Consider the following 14,256-nt stretch of genomic DNA (forward strand, 5'->3'; position numbering starts at 1 on the left):
TGTTCGGATTTCTATTTCTAGTTTTCTATTCATCAAATGTAACATGATTTCCACAACAATATTAAGTAGCACAACTGTTTTCAACACTGATAATGAAAAGAAATGTTTTGAGTACCCAAAAAAAAAAAATCTTACGCTTTTATGTAAGGGCTATATGTACACACACATAGGAATTGTGTTGTGAACATTAGAGTTTGTTTGTACAGTACAGTATGATCAACATATACATAGATTTTTTTCCATCATATGTGTAATAAAATGATTATACTGAATAGTTTGTTAAATTGTTGTTCTGATGTTGATGCAGTGATGGACTTCGGTAATCTGTCCAACTGGAAGAGTGTTTTCCACCAACCTACTGCTCCGTACCTGACCGACGAGGGCTTCTTGAACCCAGGCTGCTCTGATAAATCAGAACGCATGAGCACAAACACTAACACATACATCATAGGAGCAGACGAGGGCTGCCTGTCTGAAGATGCCAAGACTCTTTGTAACGGACCCCTCAAGCCCAAAACACATTATGTGTGAGAGACATATGCACACATGACTAATCCGTGCTGTAAATATCTTAATCCAGAGATCTTTTTAACCTGTTCTTTACTGTTTATTTTTGTATTGTAGGTTCAAATTTCGGGCGACAAACATCCGTGGGCAGTACACAGACTCTGAGTACTCAGAGAGGGTCAGAACTGCAGGTATGGACGCAGTAGCCACAATATTACTGTCACGATATTAATGCACCAAGAGCAGCTGTGATTTCTCGCTCACATTTTGCCGCTTTCCTTTTAGATTTTCATTTTTTTAAGTATTGTTATATACTTACTACACAGCAAAATCTCCAGAGTTAAATCAACTCTGCTCAGAGTACATATGGTCCCTCTCTAAATAGTGTTAAAATAACACTGAATAGTAATTAAACAATTATAATAATTAGATAATTAAACAATTAATTGATGATTGAGCATTATTGATGAACACCTGCTGTTAACAAGCAGAATCACTGAAGAAAAGAGCAACACAAGAACTATAACTGACTTCAGTCACAGCCTTATTAATTGCTTAATTTTCTCATTAACTTTAACTCTGCTTCAGTGTTACTTTAACACTATTTAGAGAGGGACCATATGTACTCTGAGCAGAGTTGAGTTAACTCTGGGGATTTTACTGTGTATATACTATAGCGATATTCTTACAGTTAAAGGGGTAGTTCACCCAAAAATAAAAATTCTGTCATTGTTTACTATAAATATATGTAATATAAATATTTTGTGTCCCATTAAAACGAGAATGTCATACAGATTTGAAATGAATTAACAGTGATTAAATTGTCACTTCCTCTGATATTTTCATTTTTGGGTAAACTATTCCTATATACGTTTTAAAATCAGTAAACTTAATTAATTGATTTATTTATTTTATTGCTTATTGCTACTTTTAAATGTATTTTATTAAAGACCCCCTGTGGTGAAAATCAAGTTTTTATTGTTGTTTATTTGTCTATGTGGTGTTTTTAATATGCTTTAAGACAAACCATGTGCAAATTCATAAGTCAACACCATTGCTGAGTATTTTCTCTTTAAAACTGCAGTGATCTAAAGCGGTTTGAAATTGCTGGTGTCTGTGACATCACAAACAACCTTGTAACCAATCATGTCAACGTGCTGGCGGGATTTAGCATATCATTAACTATAACCGCTTTGACGCAGGGTTGTCGTGTAACATTAGCAACACATTATTAGCTGTTTGATAGTCAAGCAAAAGTCTAATCATATTAATTAGCGTTATGTGTCCGATGTTGTAAAGAGCGATACCATTATGCAGCGTTTACCTCAGTAAGTTGACCGAGCTTGCATGAGTGAGTGGAGGCAGGGCTAATTAGCATATTCATAGATCCCGTATACTAAATGAAGCCTATTTTAAGTCATGAAGACATTTTTTCACGTCATTTTGGTGATCAAAGATGAGTTTAAAGAGATAAAATTATTGACTACAGGAGGACTTTAAATGTTAGTACACACCTTAATTTGCAATTGTAACTTTATATTATTATTTTTTAGTACTATACTTTTTATTACACATTTTTTCCCAAAACATTTCAAATAGAAATATCATTATATTACCTTGTGGTATTTTTATTAGCATTTCTCCTATAATTACTACTTTTATTGAGCAAGGATGCATTAAATTGATGGAAAGTGACAATAAATACATTTATAATGTTACAAAAGATTTCTATTTGAAATAAATTATGTTCTTTTGAACTTTCTATTCATCTGTTTCCACAAAAATATTAAACAGCACAACTGTAATTTCTGAAGGATCATGTGACACTAAAGACTGGAGTAATGATCAGCTTTGCCTCACAGGATTAAATAACATTTTAAAATATATTAAAGTAGAAAACAGTTATTTTTAATTGAAATAACATTTTTAACATTTTTACTGGATTTTTGATCAAATAAATGGTGAGCATAAGAGACTTCTTTAAAAAAAAAAAGAATCTTTTAGACATCAAACGTTTGAATGGTATTGTATGTAATTATAATGGTGGGCTCGCAGAACAACACATTTCATTGTGAACAAATACTGCTTCTGCTGTGTATGAATATTGATTTTGATTTCAGATGACCGCCTGCTGACCAGAGATGAACAGATCATTCTTGGTGTCCTGCTGTCATTTTTCCTGGCATTGTTTTTCATTCTGATTATTTACGGATCTGTGAGGTAAGTTGATTGTTATTGTAAATAGGGTTTCAACAACAGAGTCAAATAGTATTTCCCAAAAAGCCTCAGTTTTTTTCTTGGTTTAACAACTAGACTCACTCTCTTCGATCCTAGGATCCACCGCAGGCAGAAGGAAGGTGGGACGTACTCTCCACGCGAGGCTGAGATTATCGAGACAAAGTTCAAGCTGGATCAGCTCATTGCAGTGGCCGACTTGGAGCTCAAAGAGGACAAGATTAATCGGTGAGACATCAAAGTGGGATTTAGTTACATGTGCTTAGTCTGCTCTCTCTGACTCACTAAATCTATTATTGACTCACTCACTCACTCATGCGTTCTTTCATTAATTCACTCTCACTAATCCATTCATACACTTCACACACTTACTCACTATCCTCTGTTCTCAGGTATTCCTCCTTTTTCTTTAGAAGGAAGGAGATTTTTGTCATCCAGTAAGTAGGCAGTGATGTTGGTATTTAGCTGATGCATGACTGTATCAGTATTTTCTTTAATTTTAAATTGAAACTTTTCATTTTCCCAGTTGCATGTTGTGCTGTTGTGGTGCTGAATCTGTTTTATTATGAATGAATATGCCAGAGTAAATGATCTGCCTTGCCATAATTTGGGGCTGTTCGGTTTCATAATCCTGCTCTGTGGTTCTGCTCTGCCCTACGTATTTCTGCCTGAAAGATCACATAGAGTGACTCTCCGATTCGTTTTATGTTTGTGTGTCTTCGTCTAATTAGATCGTGTAGCGAACTTCACATAGATTCATTTCTTATTTATCACTGGAAGTGAATAAGTAACCTCATTTTTCAGTCCAAGGCCAATTTCATAATAATTTTCTACTGTCTAATGTTCCAGGCTGCTAAGTTACAGGAAATCTCTCAAGTAAGTGAAAGAGACTTTATGGATTGATTGATATTTACCTCATTTCCCAATTTTTTTCTTATTTATTTATTTGTCTATTATTGTTCAATAAACATTTGAGTCCCAAAGATACTGTAGATGATTACCCTTAACCACCTGCTCTTTAGTGGTTTGTTTAGAGGTCACAAGATAGCTGTTCTGAAGAAGTAATGCTTGCTGTAGTGGTAATAATTCTAAAGTTGATGATTATTTATGGTTTTGTGGGTATTTTCATTCTGTTTATCGCTCTCTAACACATTTGCAGGCCAATCAGTAAGAAATCATTTCTTCAGCATGTGGAAGATCTTTGTGCCAATGACAATGCCAAGTTTCAGGAGGAGTTCGCTGTAAGTTTTAGCATTAAATGTTTGTTTGTGTGTCTGTGTAGGTGGGTGAGGGAGAAAGAAGGCACCAGTGAACTGTAAAATGAGTTTCAGTGACACTTCATTCTGATTGAGCACGTAGAGTTATGTGCTCAATGGTGTATGTCATTTTGGAAAATGTATTCCGTGGTTGATTAATTTTCTTCCTGGTGTGCTTCATAATTGGACCTTTTCTTCTGTGTTTCAGGAGTTGCCGAAGTTGCTTCAGGATCTGGCCACATCAGACGCTGACCTTCCCTGGAATCGCTCCAAAAATCGCTTCACAAACATTAAACCCTGTATGATTTTTTTTTTAATTCTGTCATTGTGTAGTAGTTTTTTCAAGCCTGTATGACTTTCTTTGTTCTGTGCAACACAAAAGGAGACGTTTAACAAAATGTTAACGCTGCAGTATCCCATATAATGAAATAATACAATGATCACATGGTGTCAAGCTCCAAAAAGGACATAAAAGCACCTCAGAAGTATTTTGTGTGACTTTTGTGCTACACAACCATTCAAAGTTTGGGGTCGGTAAGACCATTTGTTGTCACTTAAACTCACCAAATCTGCATTTACTTGATAAATACAGTAATATTGTGAAATATTATTACTGTTATCTTTTTGAATATATTTCAAAATGTAATTTATTCCTGTGATTCAAAGCTGAATTATTGAAGAAATCATTGTAATATGCCAATTTGGTGCTCAAGAAACATTTCTTATTATTACCAATGTTGAAAATATATATATCTTTTGTAAGAATGTAAAAGTCTTTACTGTCACTTTTGCGTCCTTGCTGAATAAAAGTATTAGTTTCTTTCAAAATGTTTTGAATGGTAGTGTATATAGTCTTCTCAAGTCATATCATAGCTCTCAAATTTAAATATACAAATACTAGCTACTGCAAATGAGTTATCATATGGCTTTAGAAAAATTGGATTGCATTGAAGAGTCATATTGACTACTTTTATAGTTGTTTTTATGAAGCTCTTTTGTTATCTGGGATGCGCAATACTTTATGCTATATGGAAAAGAGCATCACTGTTACTCAGAATAATTTATTTTTGTTCCATGAAAGTCATGAAGGTTCTGAACTACATGAGTGTAAGAATTTTAATTTCTGAGATAACCATTTCTTTAAAACGTACTAAGCTTTCTTTATACAAACATTGTTAACACATATTTTAACATGTCTTTTTTAGATAACAACAACCGAGTGAAGTTACTGTCTGAGCCAGGAATGCCGGGGTCTGACTACATCAATGCCAGCTTCGTCTCTGTAAGCGCTCGAGAGCAGCCCACATATCAGCTGTCTCTCTTTTACTCTGCGGCACAACTTTAATTGAATTGGCCTAAGCTCCTATTTTGTTTTGTGTCTTGTCTCTGTTTCTCAGGGCTATCTGTGTCCTAATGAGTTTATAGCAACTCAGGGTCCTCTGCCTAGTACCGTCGCAGACTTCTGGAGGATGATTTGGGAGACGGGGACCAAAACTATTGTCATGCTCACTCAATGCTTTGAGAAGGGCAGGGTGTGTATGTGTGTTTTAACAAAACAATGTAGCCATTAGATTTATGATTGTATATACTCTTGTACAGTTTATAATCGCTAAAATTCTATATAAGGGTTTTACAGTCTATCCCTCATATGCGTAGTTTTGATGCCACGGACCCACAAATATCATAATCTCTTTGCAAGACACTTCCTTGGTAAAATATAAAGGCAGATATATTTATAATATTTATATTTTTCACTGTATATGGATTTTAAACATATTTTATACAAAATATATACTCATTTATACTGATAAATATAAACATTTATATATTTATTTAATGTATAAACCCCATTTATATAGTGACAAATATAAATATTCTAAATATGTATAAAATATTCTCTGGAAAATATTTAATTTCTATTAATTACAGTGTTGTTTGATGTATAAACCTTTAAGAGAAATTTAAAACCCATGACTATTAATAGAATTAAATAATTGTAATTTAATCTCATGATTTCCAGTCAGTCTACATCAAAACAGTAATAATATCAGATTTAATATATTAATGTATTTATTTAAGTTATTTTTATTTTTTTCTCACATTTTCTTTTTGCACTGTTTGCCTAATATGTAATAGATACTGTTAATTACTTCAGACTTTATATCATATTAAATTCATTTTACCTCATTGAAAGTCTATATGAATTTATTTACATCCAGAACACTACTAAAACACAATTAAAAAAATTTGAAAGTTTGGCAGTGATCTGCTGAAATATATATGCGTTATAATAGTAAACTGTACAAGTAATGTGGTTGTATGTTTCAGATCCGTTGCCATCAGTACTGGCCAGAGGACAATAAACCCGTCACTGTTTTTGCTGACATCATAATCACTAAACTCACAGAGGACGTGCGCCCTGATTGGACAGTCCGGGCACTCAGAGTGGAGAGGGTAAAACGATGTTCATCTTTGCATTGTCAGCATTGCCTTTACATTATCATTTTTATCTTTCAGTTCAACCTCTGTCATAGAAGAGCAACAGTTTAAACTGGTGGTTGATTATGATTTCAAGTTTTTTAAACTTTAGTTAGCATAAACAACATCTGCAAAGTTACGACGCTCAAAGTTCAATGCAAAGGGAGATATTTTCTTTTAAAGAATTTGCTTTTTAAGGACTACAACAAGCTTCTTCCAGGGTTGGTGACATCACTAACCCTGAAATTGACATAAACCCTGCACAAGAGAACACGCAACAAAGGGGGTGAGGCCATGTTGGGCTGCTTTAGAGAAGGGAAGAGTTGTTGTAGTAGAGTGCTGTTGCCATGCCGTCATTTTACGCTGGACTGCTTCAAAAACGAGGGTTAATATAAGGGTGGATATGCACAAAAGATTAACATGACGGCGCATGCCAGAGATGTTCACGAGTCTTTTATCTGGAGTCCGAGTCAAGTCTGAAGTCTTTAAGCTGGAGTCCGAGTCAAGTCTGAAGTCTTTATCACTGGAGTCTTAGTCAAGTCTGGAGTCTTTTGTCACGAGTCCGAGTCGAGTCTCGAGTCATTAAAAAAAAAAAAAAAAAAAAAACATTCTCATAATCAAATCCTAGTTTATCCTAGTTGTATTATATAGAAAAATTATATGATCTTTCTAATCTGTTTTATTTGAAATTAAGGTCCTATGATGTAAGGGATAATGTACATCCAGTTTTTTGCTTTATAATCCATTACAATGTACAAAACAGTCGTCCTGGCAACACGAGTAGTCATTTTCAATAGTCGCTAAACGGACACAAGATGGCGCCAGTGAGTCACGGTTTGTTATACAGCTGTTTGTTATACAGCTTCGTTGTTATTGACGACAGTGATTATCAGAAAATATCAAACTTCGGAATGTTTAAGAATGTCAATAGAAAACTCTACACATGCTGATTGTGATACGTTAAAATATGAGCTTTAAGTAATAAATGGATTAACATCTCTTTCTATCTCTCTCTCTTATGGACACACATTAAGAAATAGAAAAGCTGCAAATAATACGAAGATTGATAAAACGTAGTGCTAGGTTTAAAGTCTAGATTTTTTGTTCATATTTTAACAGGCTGGCAATTCAAATGAGCCATGCAGCTTCACCACAGTATAATAGTTAGTTGTGTTAATGTGACTAACCTTTGTGGATGCGATGTCTTTAATTGTTTTCCCACATTCTGTGCGTCTAGCTGATCTGACGTGATAATAAACAAACGAAAGAACATATGGCACGGTTGCATGGGACTCTTATTATGACATTTCGGAGTTTATGCGCACAGACATACGTAATCAAATTCTATGGCAAGAGTCCAATCTACCACGACACGTAAGGAAAATATATGTTACGCAGATATTATAAAAACATTTAAACACAACACAAATTCTTTCTTTATTATATCAGTAGTTAAGGGTAAAAGACTTGAGTCGTTTTTAAAATATTCAGAGTCTTTTGTGCCGAGTCGAGTCAAGTCTGAAGTCATTTCAGGTCGAGTCCGAGTCCGAGTCTGAAGTCTGTTAAAATGACTCGAGTGCCCATCTCTGGCGCATGCTAGTCGATGAGTTGAATCAACTCCACAGCAACTACATAAATTTATCCACAAACCATTCTCTCCATCAGTGTTTGACTCCAGTTTGAACAATGTAAGGTTGAACACCGTTACTGACAATCATCATTTTGGCTGCGTGAGATTCTCCAGCTTTGTTGTTGTTGAGCAACTGAAGCGCAAGCTGTTATAGCTCCGCCCTCTTCTGGAAAGCAGCTCATTTGCATTTAAAGGGACACACACAAAAACTGTGTGTTTTTGCTCACACCCAAATAGGGGAAAATTTGACAAGCTATAATAAATGATCTGTGGGGTATTCTGAGCTGAAACTTCACAGACACATTTTGGGGACACCAGAGACTTATATTACATCTTGTAAAAGGGGCATTGTACATCCCCTTCAAGGCAATCTTGTTGAGCAAGTTAGTAATATTTGCAGACATGTTTATTGCAAGCTGGTTACATTTACATCCAGTTAAATGACACCCATTTTAATTTAAAGAAAATCTGTTGCCCATGGGTAATGAGTTTTTTTTACTGCCACAGAAATGTATGTACCATGGGACCGCACACTCTCATGTGTTGATTGAGTATTTGGGTCTGCGTATGCATACTTGAGTATGTTTGTGGCCTTACTCTGAGTATTAACAATGCACAATAACACATACACACACAGATGTGGGTGGTTAGATGGATTGATAATTAGTCACCAAGGACACATTTAGCCCTTCCTCTCTCTCTCTTTCTCTCTCCAGCATGGCAACTACATGATTGTTCATCATTTCAACTACACCTCATGGCCAGAACATGGCGTTCCAGAGTCCAGCTCCACACTCATCCAGTTTGTCAAAGCGGTTCGCTCCAACAGAGCCCATGACAACACAACCATCGTGGTCCACTGCAGGTGTGTGCTATCTGCCAAATTACCTTAACAGGAGGTCTTGAAGATTTTCTCTACAGTGTGCTTCCATGTTTATGTTTGAGCTGTTTCACACTGCATGGAAGCCAGTTTTGCCTCAGAGTAAAAGAAAAAGTGGTAACAATTTACAATAAGGTTCATTTGTTAACATTAGTTAAAGGATTAGTTCACTTTCAAATTAAAATTTCCTGATAATTTACTAACCCCCATGTCATTCAAGATGTTCATGTCTTTCTTTCTTCAGTTGAAAAGAAATTAAGGTTTTTGATGAAAACATTTCAGGATTTTTCTCCATATAGTGGACTTCAATGGAGCCCAAATGGTTGAAGGTCAAAATTACAGTTTCATTGCAGCTTCAAAACGTTCTACACGATCCCAGACGAGGAATAAGGGTCTTATCTAGAGAAACCATCGCTCATTTTCTAAAAAAAAAAAATTAACAATATTATTAACCATAAATGCTCATCTTGAACTAGCTCTCTTTGAGATCGAGATTAAAATTACACATTACACATTAAATTACGAGAAAAAAATCGTTAAATTATGAGAACAAATTCGTAATTTAACGAATTTGTTCTCGTAATTTAACGACTTTTTTCATAATTTAATGAGTTTATTCTCAACATTTTATCTCGACTTTTTTCTCGAAATTTAACAACATTTTTCTCATAATTTAACGAATTTGTTCTCCTAATTTAACGACTTTTTTCTTGAAATTTAACGAGTTTTTTTCTTGTAATTTAATGAGTTTATTCTTAACATTTTATCTCGACTTTTTTCTTGAAATTTAACGAGTTTTTTTTCTCGTAATTTAACGAGTTTATTCTTAACATTTTATCTCGACTTTTTTCTTGAAATTTAACGAGTTTTTTTCTCGTAATTTAACGAGTTTATTCTTAACATTTTATCTCACCTTTTTTCTTGAAATTTAACGAGTTTTTTTCTCGTAATTTAACGAGTTTATTCTTAACATTTTATCTCGACTTTTTTCTTGAAATTTAACGAGTTTTTTTCTCGTAATTTAACGAGTTTATTCTTAACATTTTATCTCGACTTTTTTCTTGAAATTTAACGAGTTTTTTTCTCGTAATTTAACGAGTTTATTCTTAACATTTTATCTCGACTTTTTTCTTGAAATTTAACGAGTTTTTTTCTCGTAATTTAACGAGTTTATTCTTAACATTTTATCTCGACTTTTTTCTTGAAATTTAACGAGTTTTTTCTCGAAATTTAACAACTTTAATCTCGAGATGGTTTTATTTGTTTTTTTTATTGCTTGGCCCTAATCCTCTTCCGTAATTTTAGTACACTAAATTAAAATAAAATAAACTTAATAAAAAATGTTTCCTCAGCAACTACCAGAAATAAAGCGGCTTTTTTTCTTTTGTATTTCGGTTAGCGTTTATTTTATTTCAAGTAAAAAAAAAAAGTTTTTTATGGTTGTAGTGTAAGATGTTTATTAATATTACCGTGTGTATCATGTATCTAATGTCTATATGTGCAGTGCTGGTGTGGGCAGGACTGGGGTGTTTATAGCCCTGGATCATCTCATTCAGCATATGAGGGATCATGACTTTGTGGATATATATGGCCTGGTCGCAGAACTGCGCAGTGAGAGGATGTGCATGGTGCAAAACCTGGTAAACCCATTAAAAACTGACAGATTTCACTGTATGTTGCAAAAATAGTTGTGTAGACTAGTGAGAGATGATCATTTTCAGATGTTGATATCTGCCTTTCTCTCAGGCTCAGTACATGTTTCTGCATCAAAGCACTCTGGATCTGCTGTCCGCAAAAGGAAACAGTCAGTCCATTTGGTTTGTAAATTACTCCGCTCTGGAGAAGATGGACTCGCTGGATGCGATGGAGGGTAAAACATATCCCACAATCACTGACTTGTGCACTATGGTGAAGGCTGGTGGTTAAAGATCATTCTTTTGTTTTGTCTTGATGGAACTGTATTTTGTCACGTTTGTTCTCTCAGGTGATGTAGAACTGGAGTGGGAAGAGACGACAATGTAACAGGGACACTCTGTCAATCTGTTGGGAGGAGACATGGAGACTTATGAAATCCATACACAGACGCTGGGACTTTGGACCCTGAGGCCAAACACTGAGCAAAGGATAAAATGAGGATTCAGAAGCAAACTCAAATATTCTCTCCTAAATGGATCGACTCTGACTCACAATCTCTCATTTACATCCAGGAGACACTCTCATCCATCAAAGTTTTTCTCGTAGTTCTTGTCCAACTTCTGTAATTATTTTATCTCTACCTACTGTAGAATATGGTACACTACTTATGGAATCAAAATGGATCAAACTCCAAAATTATATAGACTATGTTCTGGAGAAAGAATATTCAGCAGTAGGAAGAAACTAAGTTTTTCTTATGTCCTGTAGTCAAATGTATTTTAAACGCAGTTATTAGAGTTGAGAGTCATTACAAATCTAATGATTCTGGTTCCAAAATGATTTTTTGGGGGGCGGGGGACAAATTATGAGATCATTTAAGCAGAAGAGTATTTTTATTCACATAGAACGTGAACATACCCCTCCTTTTAGTCTTCCTCACTCCAAGAATGTAAATGACTGTAAACTAAAATGTTCACAGGTCAACGGAAAATAACATTGTTTATTAGCGCGCGCTCCAGTTACCTTCTGTGAACATAGTGTGCTCTTTAAAATGGCATGAATTTTGAATATCTGTTAATGTTTTATAATTCTGAAAGACTATTTTACTACAACTATTTATTTTAGCGTCCATATCAACGGAAAATAATGTTAATAATTATGAGTTATATAGTCTGCCGCTTTAAGTAGGCCTAATGTGCGTGATTTACAGTTACGTAACTTACGTTATGTGAAGTTAATCGCAGGCAGCGCGCGCTTTACGGCCGGGTGGATTTTGATTGGCTGTCAATATTTTATCGTTTATCCGCTAGAAAAAAACCCGCCCTGACCGTGATTACAGAAATATTCCACCGCGTCGTTATCGTTTGGAAGGTGGTGTAAATGGGACATTAGATAGTTTGAGAGGCCTGACATGAATTATATTTACCCACAAATGGGGAAAAATTGCACTTATTGTTTCATACGGAAGTTGTGTCGTGTATATCTATGACTAATGTTTTTCTAAGCAATAACTGAAGTTTAAAAGAAGGATCTTTCTCACAGCATCTCTTCTCCATCATTGTCTCTGAAGTTTCAAACTGTGGTGCTTTTTAGACATTACTTCAACCTTCTGTTAACTCATGCTAAAGCTGGGGCAGAGTAAGGTAACACACTAACGTTACATGTTCATTCATTTGTAAATAATAACTTGTCACGTCGTTCATTTGTCTTGTTTTGCTTCATTTGTTCGTGTAACACAGGTACTGATTGAGAGCAAACCAAGATTTATCTCACAAAATTGTAAAGCTCTTTCAGAAGTTATCTATCTTTTGTGTAAATTATTAAGCCAAATGTGTGTCTGGAGATGACATACGAATTTGTTGTGTGTATATTTGGAAATCAACCGTATTTGTGTTTTGAAATAAATATATAAATGTTGTTTTTTTTCTTCTGAAGATTACTGCAGATATTTTGACATGGTTTAGTCATGGTTTTCACTAAATAGTTAAATTATGATCTGTTCTTCACACAAAGCTATCATACTGTGACTTCAGAATATAGTCCATGAGTTGTGTGGAGTACTTTTAAGATATTTTTATGATACTTTAAAACTTTAATGGTGTTTTTGTCAATTTGGATCTTTACAGTTACCGGTCCTCATTCTCCTTATATGTACTAAAAAGGTTGAGCTCAGTTTTTGTCAGAAATTCACCTTTTGTGATGAACGGATGAACGAAAGTTATAGGTTTGGAATGTGGTTAGAGTGGTTAAATGAAATCTTTTTAAATGGTTACAGTAATGGAAATTGTCTGGTGTTAATAATGTTTAAAAAAAAAAAACTATACTTGAGGTTTTCAAAATGTCTGATTGTTGAAATGATTACAGGAGCTCAATTTCGTAGACATCCCAGAGTGCAAGGACTCTCATTCTCTGTATGGTTGCTTTGAAGAGTGAGAGAGCATCCAGTGTGAAAGCAGCAATTCAGGACCCTGGAGAGCAGCACTAAAGCTTGCTGTCGAAACAAAGGGATGCTGGGAGAACACAAGGTCCTCTATTGAGAGGACTGTTCAGGTATAGGGGATGTTTGGGGTACAATAAGAAACAAGTCCTGTAATTAATAACTGAACTGATATGAGAGCACATGTGTACATCTATTTTACATTTTTTAAAGGTGCCCTAGAATTAAAAATTGAATTTATCTTGGCATAGTTAAATAAGAGTTCACTACATGGAAATGACATACAGTGAGTCTGAAACACCATTGTTTCCTCCTCCTTATATAAATCTCATTTGTTTAAAAGACCTCCAGAAAACAGGTGAATCTCAACATAACACAGACTGTTACGTAACAGTCGGGATCATTAATGTGTACGCCCCCAATATTTGCACATGCCAGTCCATGTTCAAGCATTAGACAAGGGCAGAACATCTGGATCTGTGCACAGCTGAATCATCAGACTAGGTAAGCAAGCAAGGACAATAGCGAAAAATGGCAAATGGAGCAATAATAACTGACATGATCCATGATATCATGATATTTTTAGTGATATTTGTAAATTGCCTTTCGTTAGCATGTTGCTAATGTACTGTTAAATTTGGTTAAAGTTACCATAGTTTCTTACTGTATTCACGGAGACAAGATTGTCATTATTTTCATTTTTTAAACAGTTGCAGTCTGTATAATATAATTCATAAACACAACTTTATTCTTTATGAGTGTGTCTCCAACAGTGTGTAATGTTAGCTTTAGCCACGGAGCACTATCAGACTCATTCAGAATCAAATGTAAACATCCAAATAAACACTGTACTTACGTGATTTTACATGCTGCATGACGAGCACTTTGTAAAGAACAATTTTGAGGGTTATATTAGCTGTGTGATCTTTGTTTATGCAATGATAGAGTCAAGAGCTCAGGAGGGGGGCGGAGAGCGCGAGCAATTAAAGGGGCCGCAGCCTGAATCGGCTCATATTTAATGATGCCCCAAAATAGGCAGTTAAAAAAATTAATTAAAAAAATCTATGGGGTATTTTGATCTGAAATTTCACAGACACATTCAGGGGACACCTTAGACTTATATTACATCTTTTAAAAAGACGTTCTACGGCACCTTTGACTTTGAGTAAGAAAGTACTACAGTTCAAAAGTTTGGGGT

The 14,256-nt window shown here is 34.8% G+C and overlaps 1 protein-coding gene across 2 annotated transcripts in view; it reads left to right on the top strand.

Annotated features, from left to right (window-relative positions):
• The window catches only part of ptprq (protein tyrosine phosphatase receptor type Q), a 93,785-nt gene that overhangs the window by 66,630 nt on the left and 12,899 nt on the right, over positions 1-14,256 (top strand). For both annotated transcript variants that reach the window (XM_048168058.1, XM_048168059.1), the window contains 16 exons: positions 308-527; positions 625-698; positions 2,628-2,727; positions 2,842-2,970; positions 3,135-3,179; positions 3,592-3,618; positions 3,902-3,983; positions 4,207-4,297; positions 5,204-5,280; positions 5,396-5,530; positions 6,327-6,452; positions 8,823-8,971; positions 10,491-10,626; positions 10,733-10,856; positions 10,971-12,264; positions 12,986-13,171. In XM_048168058.1, the coding sequence (XP_048024015.1) occupies positions 308-527; positions 625-698; positions 2,628-2,727; positions 2,842-2,970; positions 3,135-3,179; positions 3,592-3,618; positions 3,902-3,983; positions 4,207-4,297; positions 5,204-5,280; positions 5,396-5,530; positions 6,327-6,452; positions 8,823-8,971; positions 10,491-10,626; positions 10,733-10,856; positions 10,971-11,008 (1,553 nt within the window). In that variant the 3' untranslated portion in view covers positions 11,009-12,264; positions 12,986-13,171. The remainder of the gene's footprint in view (positions 1-307; positions 528-624; positions 699-2,627; positions 2,728-2,841; positions 2,971-3,134; positions 3,180-3,591; positions 3,619-3,901; positions 3,984-4,206; positions 4,298-5,203; positions 5,281-5,395; positions 5,531-6,326; positions 6,453-8,822; positions 8,972-10,490; positions 10,627-10,732; positions 10,857-10,970; positions 12,265-12,985; positions 13,172-14,256) is intronic.

The sequence above is a fragment of the Megalobrama amblycephala genome, linkage group LG19, assembly GCF_018812025.1.
Source record: "Megalobrama amblycephala isolate DHTTF-2021 linkage group LG19, ASM1881202v1, whole genome shotgun sequence".
In the NCBI taxonomy this organism is placed as follows: Eukaryota; Metazoa; Chordata; class Actinopteri; order Cypriniformes; family Xenocyprididae; genus Megalobrama; species Megalobrama amblycephala.